The 12389-nt window shown below is 36.9% G+C and overlaps 1 protein-coding gene across 3 annotated transcripts in view; it reads right to left on the bottom strand.

The window, feature by feature from the left end:
* CNTLN (centlein) overlaps positions 1-12389 on the bottom strand; it is a 341713-nt gene that overhangs the window by 42340 nt on the left and 286984 nt on the right. For all 3 annotated transcript variants that reach the window (XM_055577973.1, XM_055577972.1, XM_055577974.1), the window contains one exon: positions 4812-5003. In XM_055577973.1, coding sequence (XP_055433948.1) covers positions 4812-5003 — 192 coding nt within the window. The remainder of the gene's footprint in view (positions 1-4811; positions 5004-12389) is intronic.

Here is a 12389-nt window from a genome sequence, read left to right on the forward strand (position 1 = left end):
AGCTCTGCCTCTTTAGTAGCTTTGTGACCTTGAACAATTAACTTACTCAGTTTTCTTAACTATCAAATAGATATAATAATAGAACTTCTCTTATAGGCTTGAAATGAGTAATGAGTTAACATTTTTAAAAGACTTAGAACTAGATTGACAATAGATTATATATAAAGTAAAAGTAGTTTAAAAACTATTATTCTTCATTATTAACTTACTGGAAAGCTGGAAGAGAACACAGTATATATCAAAAAGTATGTTTTCAACAATTAAGTGGTCAAAAAAAACCACAAATATAAATTAGTATACTATTCAACCCAGATTGCATAAAAAGTTACAAATTAAATAGAAATAACCAATGTATATATCATTTACTGGAAGGCAGTTTTATGTTAGTACGTATCTTATTATCTATCTATATAAAGTTGAGTTCCTTGAGAAAATGAGTCTAATGTGCATAAAAATGAAGCTACAGAAAATGCACATGAGCCCTCTAATTTCTGAATGAACCATGGACATCTCAGAGATATACCTAAGAATTTACATAGAAAAGTTTAAATTCATTGGATAAAACAAAACAGATGGATGTAAATCTTTAAGAGTCAAATCTAACCAGGTTTTTCAAAAAAAATAGGCATAAAAAACATTAAGTAGAAAATACTCTATTTCTTGGAAAATCATGTTAGCAATTTGATACCTTATATGGGCTGATGGAATTCCAGTTGAGCTATTTCAAATCCTGAAAGATGATGCTGTGAAAGTGCTGCACTCAATATGAGAGCAAATTTGGAAAACTCAGCAGTGGCCACAGGACTGGAAAAGGTCAGTTTTCATTCCAATCCCAAAGAAAGGCAATACCAAAGAATGCTCAAACTACCACACAATTGCACTCATCTCACACGCTAGTAAAGTAATACTCAAAATTCTCCAAACCAGGCTTCATCAATACGTGAACTATGAACTTCCAGATGTTCAAGCTGGTTTTAGAAAAGGCAGAGGAACCAGAGACCAAATTGCCAAACATCTGCTGGATCATTGAAAAAACAAGAGAGTTCCAGAAAAACATCTATTTCTGCTTTATTGACTATGCCAAAGTCTTTGACTGTGTGGATCACAATAAACTGTGGAAAGTTCTGAAAGAGATGGGAATACCAGACCACCTGACCTGCCTCTTGAGAAATTTGTATGCAGGTCAGGAAGCAACAGTTAGAACTGGACATGGAACAACAGACTGGTTCTAAATAGGAAAAGGAGTACATCAAGGCTGTATATTGTCACCCTGCTTATTTAACTTATATGCAGAGTACATCATGAGAAATGCTGGGCTGGAGGAAGCACAAGCTGGAATCCAGATTGCCGGGAGAAATATCAATAACCTCAGATATGCAGATGACACCACCCTTATGGCAGAAAGTGAGGAGGAACTAAAAAGCCTCTTGATGAAGGTGAAAGAGGAGAGTGAAAAAGTTGGCTTAAAACTCAACATTCAGAAAACGAAGATCATGGCATCTGGTCCCATCACTTCATGGGAAATAGATGGGGAACAGTGGAAACAGTGTCAGACTTTATTTTTTTGGGCTCCAAAATCACTCTGGAATCACAGATGGTGATTATAGCCATGAAATTAAAAGACGCTTACTCCTTGGAAGGAAAGTTATGATCAACCTAGATAGCATATTGAAAAGCAGAGATATTACTTTGCCAACAAAGGTCCATCTAGTCAAGGCTATGGTGTTTCCAGTGGTCATGTATGGATGTGAGAGTTGGACTGTGAAGAAAGCTGAGCGCCGAAGAATTGATGCTTTTGAACTGTGGTGTTGGGGAAGACTCTTGAGAGTCCCTTGGACTGCAAGGAGATCCAACCAGTCCATTCTGAACGAGATCAGTCCTGGGTGTTCTTTGGAAGGACTGATGCTAAAGCTGAAACTCCAGTACTTTGACCACCTCATGCCAAGAGTTGACTTACTGGAAAAGACTCTGATGCTGGGAGGGACTGGGGGCAGAAGGAGAAGGGGATAACAGAGGATGAGATGGCTGAATGGCATCACTGACTTGATGGACGTGAGTCTGAGTGAACTCCAGGAGTTGGTGATGGACAGGGAGGCCTGGCGTGCTGTGATTCATGGGGTCGCAAAGAGTCGGACACGACTGAGCGACTGAACTGAACTGATGAGCTGAATTGTGTCCTGGCAAAATTCATATGCTAAAGTCCTAACCTTCCCCTACAGAGTACCTCAAAATGTACTTGGTCCATCTACTCAAGGCTATGGCTTTTCCAGTGGTCATGTATGGATGTGAGAGTTGGACTGTGAAGAAAGCTGAGTGCCGGAGAATTGATGCTTTTGAACTGTGGTGTTGGAGAAAACTCTTGCGAGTCCCTTGGACTGCAAGAAGATCCAACCAGTCCATTCTGAAGGAGATCAGCCCTGGGTGTTCATTGGAAGGACTGATGCTGAAGCTGAAACTCCAATACTTTGGCCACCTCGTGCGAAGAGTTGACTCATTGGAAAAGACCCTGATGCTGGGAGGGATTGGGGGCAGGAGGAGAAGGGGACGACAGAGGATGAGATGGCTGGATGGCATCACTGACTTGATGGACACGAGTTTGGGTGAACTCTGGGAGTTGGTGATGGACAGGGAGGCCTGGCGTGCTGCCGTTCATGGGGTCGCAAAGAGTTGGACACGACTGAGCGACTGAACTGAACTGAACTGAATTAGGTAAAATGAGGTCACATGGGAAGGCGTTTATCTAATAAGACTGGTTTCCTTATAAGAGAAGAATTAAAACAGGCCACACAGCCTGAGAGATGGCAGTGTGAGGGCACAGCAAGAAGGTGGCCATCCACAAGACAAGGAAAGAGGCCTTAGAGGAAATCAAGCTTGCCACTATTTTAAGCTTAGATTTCTAGACTCCAGAACTATGGGAAAAAAAACTTCTATTATTCAAGCCAGCCACTCGATGGTATTTTGTTATGGCAATCCTAGTAAACCAACACAATATCAAAACATAAATTGTAGTACCTAGACTACTAGGTACTTAAAAGTACCTAGTCTTCCAGAATATTTCCATATTAAAACATGAAATAAGACAAAAATAAAAATTTATCCTTTTTATCCCTATGTAGCCTGATCAGTGTTTCAGGACTCTGAGTTAGATATGGACAATGTCACTTCAAACTTACATCAAGCATGATCTAAATTGCTTTAGTCATTCGTATTAGTATCACCTTTAAGACAGGGTAAAAACTTACACCATGGGACACCATGCTCCAAGAAGCTTACAGATATCCATATAAGCCTATTACCAAAATTTGTTACAAAGTATTAAAAGTAAGCAAAATCAAATAAGTAAAATAAAAATCAACTTAAAATTACTGACAATTTAAAAAATTTAGACGTCAGATTAGACACTACTGGATTTAACATTCTATTTTATCTTGGTGAAAACAAAACTATTAGGCACATAAAACAAATATAAGAAGAATCACAGAACTGTGAATAAAAGTCTCTGTGGTAGATAAGATCAAAGAAGACCTCAATGGATTTTATCCTCCATATAAAATCTAAACACTGCAATGTTCAATGTATACATTTTACTCCATTTTATTCAGTCAGAAACACATTTTAAGAGAAGATATACAGACCCAAACTTACACAACTATTTTTTCTCATTTCTATTATGTAAGGTAGTTAAAACTTATAAAATGTAGTTGTTAAGGCAAGTTCTGTACACAAGACCTCTCTGAAAAATGACTTTTAATAAGCATCTAAATTAATATCAATTGTTTTATCTGATTATTAATAATAAAGCAAAATATTTTCAAGCAATAGTACATGAACTTATTTTAAACTTTATCCTAGTTTATCCTACTAGTAATCCTTCATTTAAAGATGTTATTATTAGAGAGAACACATATAATATTTTGGACTGAAAGCAACAGAGTCTATCGGACAATTCTATACCCTCATACTCTCATAACAGTCATGGTTTATACTGTTATATTCTGTGCATTTTCAACCAGAATTTTCTTTTAGTAACTCTCATTATAGCTATGGTCCCACATACATTTAGCTTCCAGCGAGCAATCCACTGAAGAAAATAATTAATATGTGAGGAATAAATGACCATGTTTTAAGAAGCATGAAAGTAAACTTTCCAATTAAAACTCACAAACCCTCTTGCTTACAAGACATTTCTCTTTAGCATAAGGCCAATCTTACTTGTACGTTGCTGACAGTTTCACCTGGACTTAAGACATAATTCTTTATAAACAAAAGGAGCACTGCTTTTTATTCTCTCTCAGGTTTAACTTGCTGAAATCTATTAAACCAACTCACCTTTGCTCTGTGCCTCCTCTCTCTTCTCTAGTTCCCCATCTCCAACAAAGAACCACCAAATTAAAATAGTAGCAAATATGTACAGGAAAGAAAGTCTATTTATGTTGATACATTACATGTTTGAAAATAATTCTGTTCAGTAGCAGGCAGAGAGGAAGTGAATAGTGGAATAAATGGCAATGGCCAGTTTCCATCATCTCCTAAGTTAGGATCTCATATTGCCTTGTCATTTTTTTCAGAGAACAGTATAATGAATTACCAGATAAGAATCTATCATGCTAAAAAGAAAGATGAGGTTAAGTGTAGTATTAATAATTTAACGATTATTTATACCATAATTTACCTTTATTAGTAAAGTTAAAATTGACAGAAACATATCTTTAAGGATTCTTTAGTGATATTCTTAAAATATTCTCTAAGGATATCTTTAAACATATCTTTAAATAACACATGTTTTCATCTTTAATAAAATTTATAATCACCTTTAGTTTACACTGCAATTGCTTCATTTCCAAATCCATGCTCCTTGAAGGGCCAAGTGATGTAATCTGTATCCGTGGAACTGTTACCTGGGCAACTTCTTCAGTCAAACATGTGATTTCAGATGAAGATTCTACTCTCTTTAGTAAATCTTCTTTTTCTTTTTGAAGCTCAGCCAAATCCGAATTTAGCTTCTTTTTAAAGAAAATAAGTATAAATTTGTTATAAAAGCAATTACAGTTAACCTAACAACTATCATGTCAACAAAGGTCCATCTAGTCAAGGCTATGGTTTTTCCAGTAGTCAGGTATGGATGTGAGAGTTGGACTATAAAGAAAGCTGAGCACAGAATTATTGATGCTTTTGAACTGTGGTGTTGGAGAAGACTCTTGAGAGTCCCTTGGACTGCAAAGAGATCCAACCAGTCCATTCTAAAGGAAATCAGTCCTGGGTGTTCATTGGAAGGACTGATGTTGAAGCTGAAACTCCAATTCTTTGGCCACCTGATGCGAAGAGCTGATTCATTTGAAAAGACCATGATGTTGGGAAAGATTGAGGGCAGGAGGAGAAGGGGACGACAGAGGATGAGATGGTTAGATGGTATCACTGACTCAATGGATGTGAGTTTGGGTAAACCCCGGGAGTTGGTGATAGACAGGAAGGCCTGGCGTGCTGAGGTTCATGGGGTCGCAAAGAGTCAGACATGACTGAGCAACTGAACTGAACAACTATCAGCATCAATTTGTACAGGTAGGAAAATCCTAACCAAAAAAGTGACACTAATTATAAGAAGTTATTTTGCAAAAATTTTAATTTCCACTAGTTTTTGCTTAAGGTTGTAAGGCTTTTAAAGGTTAAAAGAAAATAGACTAGCTGTACTGAGTATCTTTTGGTTAGCAGGTCTTTACCCATGATGTGCTATTTCTTTGCCTTCATGTAAATGTGGGTGTGCCAGAGATTCACATATTTGATAACCTTGTCTTCAGGGCCGATATCCTTAACTTGTAAAAGCCAAGCTGGAGCAGGACAGGATAACAGATGTTAGTTGTTTATTCCATTGGGTAAGTCTTACCACCCTATATAGCAGCCAAAATGCTTCTCATTTAGCAACATAAATGTTAAGTCCAATTAGCAGAAGAGGCTTATTAGAGATTTAGTTCAAATAAATAGTATACAAATGAATTTGCTCAGTTTCATGCACTTGATTGATAGTTGACAATCCTCTTTGTAATGTTGAGGTAGTTTATATTGAACTCCTTACATTTGAATTTTTAATAACATAAACATTTTACTAAATGACATACTGGTAATGCTTTTATGAAACAGTGTAAAAGAAACCATCTTAATGTTATCCCCTCTCATTCACCAATCTGTAGTCAGCAGAATGCCACCAAGCTGTAATGGCATAACAACCTAGAAATCCTTAAAAGGATAACTGCGCTACTATTTTATTATTCCAAAGAAGCTTATAATATGGTAGTTTAACATAAGGAACAATTAGACAAAATTGCTTAAATCTCTCAGAGGGGGAAAAAAATCTTTCTTTGTTAAGAATTCTAATTAAAACAGTAAAAGATATGCTAACACATATAGTCATATATATATGGGACATAAGTTATTTAAATATTAACACTATGTTTAAACACAATCTCTAAAAGAATACCAATAAATCTATAATTTCATATGTATGTGTGTGTTCATGTGTATACCGTAAAATATGAATACTTCAGATCATGAGTTCAGAACTAGGGTTTGATATATTTGAGATTAAACTATATGTTTGTGAAGTAAAAAGTATGTTTTGATGATAAAAACTTATTTTTTTGGCTCTATTTCAACCTATGATCTAAAAGGTTGTTTTTTTTAGATTTTCAGGAAATATTTATTCCTTGATTGTCCCAAAGGTAACAACTACTTAATATCTAAAAGCAAACTCATAATTTCCCTAAATCTGAAAATCTTCCTGGTTATCATGTTCATTAATGCTCTGTGTCCAATCAATTGTCAGGTTCTATAAATGATGTAATGTTTCTCATACTCATTTCCTTCTGCAACTTTCTTAATAATGAAGACTTATTATCCCACTAAGACTGCTGCAGTAGCTTACAGGCAACCTTTCTCTACGTTCAAACCATCTTTTATGCAACTTCCCAAAACAACACCGACCTGTGATTCTCTGATTCAAAACTCTTCAGAGGTTCCTCAGCCCAAAAGACTAAAGCGCAGATATTTGTGGTTATTATAAAGCTCTGTCAGATTTAGCTTCAATTTGTGTTTCAGTCAGATATCACTTGCAGTCAAACTTACCTGCTCTTCCCCAAACCTTTCAGCCATTTCTACTTCTATGACTCTACACATGGTATTTCCTCTGCTGAAATTTCTCTCATGTGTAAAGTATTTCCTCCTTTCTGAAGCCTTCTCTGTAGTTTTCTTCTTTTCCAACCAAGTAGCTTCTTCATTTTCTTAGCTCAAATAGCATGTGCCTGTTCCCCAACCATGAACCCGAGTAAAGCCTTGAGAGAGGACTATGCATTTGTTCACCTATGTATCCACCCCAAACCCCAACATGGTATCTAAAAGCTATGCCTTCTATATACTAAGAACCAGAAGAAAGATTTCAAAAATTCAAGCCTACTTTTTTGTAACACAGATGGTAATATAAAGGCACATATTGATTTCATCTTTTATTTATAATATTTCTACTTTTTTCTTCTGAACGTTTTATTTTGTACTGGGATATAGCGGATTAACAATGCTGTGACAGTTTCAGGTGAAAAGCGAAGGGACTCAGCCATACATGTATGTGTATCCATTCTCCACCAAACCCCACTCCCATCCAGGCTGCTACATAATATTGAGCAGAGTTCCATGTGCCATACAATACTATTATTTTATTACTATATAAATTAAAATACATTTTTATTAGCAATGTAATATTCTTTGCTGTTGTTTAGTCACTAAGTCGTGTCCGACTCTTTGCGACCCCATGGACTATATTATAGCCTGCGAGGCTCCTTTATCCATGGAATTCTCCAGGCAAGAATACTGGCTGCCAAGTTTCTCAGTCATGTCTGACTCTGTGATGCCCTGGACTATAGCCCACTAGGCTCCTCTGTCCATGAGATTCTCCAAGCAAGAATACTGGAGTGGGTTGCCATTTCCTTCTCCAGGGGATCTTTGCCACCCAGGGATAGAACCTGTGTCTCCTGCACTGGCAGGCAGATTCTTTACTGTTGAGCCACACTTTTACTTAAATAGTATGCAACAGAACATTCATCAATCCTAAAGTTAATGCTTTGCATCTAAATTAGAATTTTTGAGAGTTTCATTTGGTAATACATAACTCATGGCTACAATCCCAGGTAGAATTTCAAGCAACACAGAAGACTAAATTTTGATGAATCAATTTTCTTCCTGGTGGATTCTCTTATTTGTTAAACTTGTACGCAATTAGATATATTCTTTCCACAGTGGCAAATCCTGACTTCATAAATAAATCCTTTGTTGAGCAAAGACTAAGGGAATAAATATATTTCTTTAAAAGATATGTATATGTATGTTTTAACTTCAATTTATTGGTATAAAAATATAGTAAACAAAGAAACACTGAAATTATGGAGGCAATGAAACAAATGACCTGTTATTAAAATATAAATCTTGCTTTCATTAAACTATTTTAAATCTACAATCTTTAGAACATATTTTCAATATTAATTATATATGCCTAGAAATGATACACAGCACCTGTTGAAAGAGGAAATACACAAATCATATATTCTATCAGCTTGGAATCCTTTGCTTATCCACTAGCATTTTGGAAAAGTAATAATGACTATTCTCAGTTTAAGAATTCTGTTCCTTATTTGAGAAATGTTATAGTCGAGAAGCATAAAGAATAACTTTCTTTTATTTATACTTGGTTTGGAATGTGAGACATTTGTGGTGACCTTGTTAGAAAGTGATTGTGCTGTAAAATCTACCAATACATTAAAATAACTCTTAAAATCACTATTTTTCTCTTTTTATCAGAAGCATGATTCTTATTTCTATATTTTTACCTTTCCACCTCAAATCAAGATTTTAAAATAATTAAGTCATATCACATTGAAATCATAAATAATACTAAAACCTTGGAAGAGTTATAACTCATGGATTCTGCTTTGGGATATACTGCTTACCCGTGACATTGGTGACACTTACTGAGTGACACTGAGCAAGAACTTGATTTTGTTTCCCTACTTAAAAACAGATGATGCTTGCTTACCTAGTAAAAGTAATTTTGAGGGCAGATTTTATTTTTTTTAATCTACGATCAGTTCAGTTCAGTCGCTCTGTCATGTCCGACTCTTTGCAACCTCATGGACTGCAGCATGTCAGGCTTCCCTGTCTATCACCAACTCCTGGAGCTTACTCAAACTCAAGTCCATCAAGTTGGTGATGCCATCCAACCATCTCATCCTATGTCATCCCCTTCTCCTCCCACCTTCAATCTTTCACAGCATCAGATCTTTTCTAATAAGTCATTTCTTTGCATTAGGTGGCCAAAGTATTGGAGTTTCAGCTTCAGCATCAGTGCTTCCAATGAATATTCAGGACTGATTTCCTTTAGGATGGACTGGTTGGATCTCTTTGCAGTCCAAGGGACTCTCAAGAGTCTTCTCCAACACCACAGTTCAAAAGCATCAATTCTTTGGCACTCAGCTTTCTTTATAGTCCAACTCTTACACCATACCTGACTAATGGAAAAAGCACAGCTTTGACTAGACGGACTTTTGTTGGCAAAGTAATGTCTCTGCTTTTTAATATGCTGTCTAGGTTGGTCATAGCTTTTCTTCCAAGGAGTAAGCGTCTTTTAATTTCATGGCTGCAGTCATCATCTGCAGTGATTCTGGAACCCTCCAAAAACAGTCTTTCAAGTTTCCATTGTTTCCCCAACTATTTGCCATGATGTGATGGGACCCGATGCCATGATCTTAGGTTTCTGAATGTTGAGCTTTAAGCCAACTTCTTCGTTCTCCTCCTTTACTTTTATCAAGAGGCTTTTTAGTTCTTCTTTGCTTTCTGCTATAAGGGTTGTGTCATCTGCACATCTGAGGTTATTGATATTTCTCCCAGCAATCTTGATTCCAGCTTGTGGTTCATCCAGCCGTGCATCTCACATGATGTACTCTGCTTATAAGTTAAATAAACAGGGTGACGATATACAGCCTTGATGTACTCCTTCCCTGATTTGGAACCAGTCTGTGGTTCCATGTCCAGTTCTAACTGTTGCTTCTTGACCTGCATACAAATTTCTCAAGAGGCAGATAAGGTGGTCTTGGTAATCCCATCTCTTTCAGAATTTTCCACAGTTTATTGTGATCCACACAGTCAAAGGCTTTGGCATAGTCAATAAAGCAGTAGATGTTTTTCTGGAACTCTCTTGCTTTTTCCATGATCCAGTGGATGTTGACAATTTGATCTCTGGTTCCTCTGCCTTTTCTAAATCCAGCTTGAACATCTCGAAGTTCATGGTTCATGTACTGTGGACGCCTGGCTTGGAGAATTTTGAGCATTACTTTACTAGTGTGTGAGACGAGTGCAGCTGTGAGATAATTTGAACTTTCTTTGGGATTGGAATGAAAACTGACCTTTTCCAGGCCTGTGGCCACTGCTGAGTTTTCCAAATTTGCTGGCATATTGAGTGCAGCACTTTCACAGCATTATCTTTCAGGATTTGAAATAGCTCAACTGGAATTCCATCACCTCCACTAGCTTTGTTCATAGTGATGCTTCCTAAGGCCCACTTGACTTCACATTCCAGGATGTCTGGCTCTAGGTGAGTGATCACACCATTGTGGTTATCTGGGCCATGAAGATCTTTTTTGAATAGTTCTTCTGTGTATTCTGCTGGCACCTCTTCTAAATATCTTCTGCTTCTGTTAGGTCCATACCATTTCTGTCCTTTATTGTGCCCATCTTTGCATGAAATGTTTCCTTGGTATCTCTGATTTTCTTGAAAAAAATCTCTAGTCTCTCCCATTCTATTGTTTTCTTCTATTTCTTTGCATTGATCACTGGAGAAGGCTTCCTTATCTCTCCTTGCTATTCTTTGGAACTCTGCATTCAAATGGGTGTATCTTTCCTTTTCTCCTTTGCCTTTAGCTTCTCTTCTTTTCTTAGCTGTTTGTAAGGCCTCCTCAGACAGCCATTTTGCCTTCTTGCATTTCTTTGTCTTGGGGATGCTTTTAGCACTGCTTCCTGTACAATGTCACGAACCTCCATCCACCATTCTATCAGATCTAATCCCTTGAATCTGTCACTTCCACTGTGTAATCGCAAGGGATTTGATTTAGGTCATACCTGAATGGTCTAGTGGTTTTCCCTACTTTCTTCAATTTAAGTCTGAATTTTGCAATAACGAGTTCATGATCTGAGCCACAGTCAGCTCACGGTCTTGTTTTTGCTCACTTGGTAAATTTTACGTTTATAGTTTTATTGTTAGCACTATTATCTTGTGGAAAACACTACTGCACAGTCTAAGTGTCCTAAAGGCTGAGAACCTGAGTTAATAACAGTTTGCTATATACATGTACATAAAGAAACACATACACATATCAAATAATTGTTTAATTCCTCTCACAGAACAAACCTTTTTTTTTTGTCTTAAGTAAATTAAAAGACATTTACTCCTTGGAAGGAAAGTTATGACCAACGTAGACAGCATATTAAAAAGCAGAGACATTACTTTGCCAATAAAAGTCCAACAAAGCTATGGTTTTTCCAGTAGTCATGTATGGATGTGAGAGTTGGACTATAAAGAAACCTGAGCACTGAAGAATTGATGCTTTTGAACTGTGATGTTGGAGAAGACTCTTGAGAGTCCCCTGGACTGCGAGGAGATCCAACCAGTCCATCCGATAGGAGATCAGTCCTGAGTGTTCATTGGAAGGACTGATGTTGAAGCTGAAACTCCAATTCTTTGGCCACCTGATGCGAAGAAGAGTTGACTCATTGGAAAAGACGCTGATGCTGGGAGGGATTGGGGGCAGGAGGAGAAGGGGATGACAGAGGATGAGATGTTTGGATGCTATCACTGACTCAATGGACGTGAATTTGAGTTGGTTGGTGATGGACAGGGAGGCCTGGCGTGCTGCAGTCCATGGGGTCGCAAAGAGTCGGACACAAGTGAGCAACTGAACAGAACTGAACTGAAATGTTCTTTTTTCCTAATTTAAGATTCCTTACTAGGATACAAGCCAATTGAAAGCAGATGCGTTATTCTGACTTTTTATCTCTTCAGCAGTGCAATTCCTTACAGTTTTTTAAAAGTTTATATCAATTTAAAAGTTGACATCAATGACAATAATACTGAGATTTTTACTGATTTATGTGTAGTCAAGTATATTAACCAAAGGTTATAAAATAGAACTTGATACTATAAAAGTTCAAAATGAGATGCTAGTTATTAGTTATTTATTTAAATGTAATACTGAAGATGCATAAGTCTTTAAAAAGGAAAGAACTCTCTAAGCAACTGTGAGAAGAAACATGAATATATTAGAGAATTCATTATTCAGTAATGAGCACTGTGGTAGAAT

Source organism: Bubalus kerabau, chromosome 4 (assembly GCF_029407905.1).
Source record: "Bubalus kerabau isolate K-KA32 ecotype Philippines breed swamp buffalo chromosome 4, PCC_UOA_SB_1v2, whole genome shotgun sequence".
Lineage (NCBI taxonomy): Eukaryota > Metazoa > Chordata > Mammalia > Artiodactyla > Bovidae > Bubalus > Bubalus kerabau.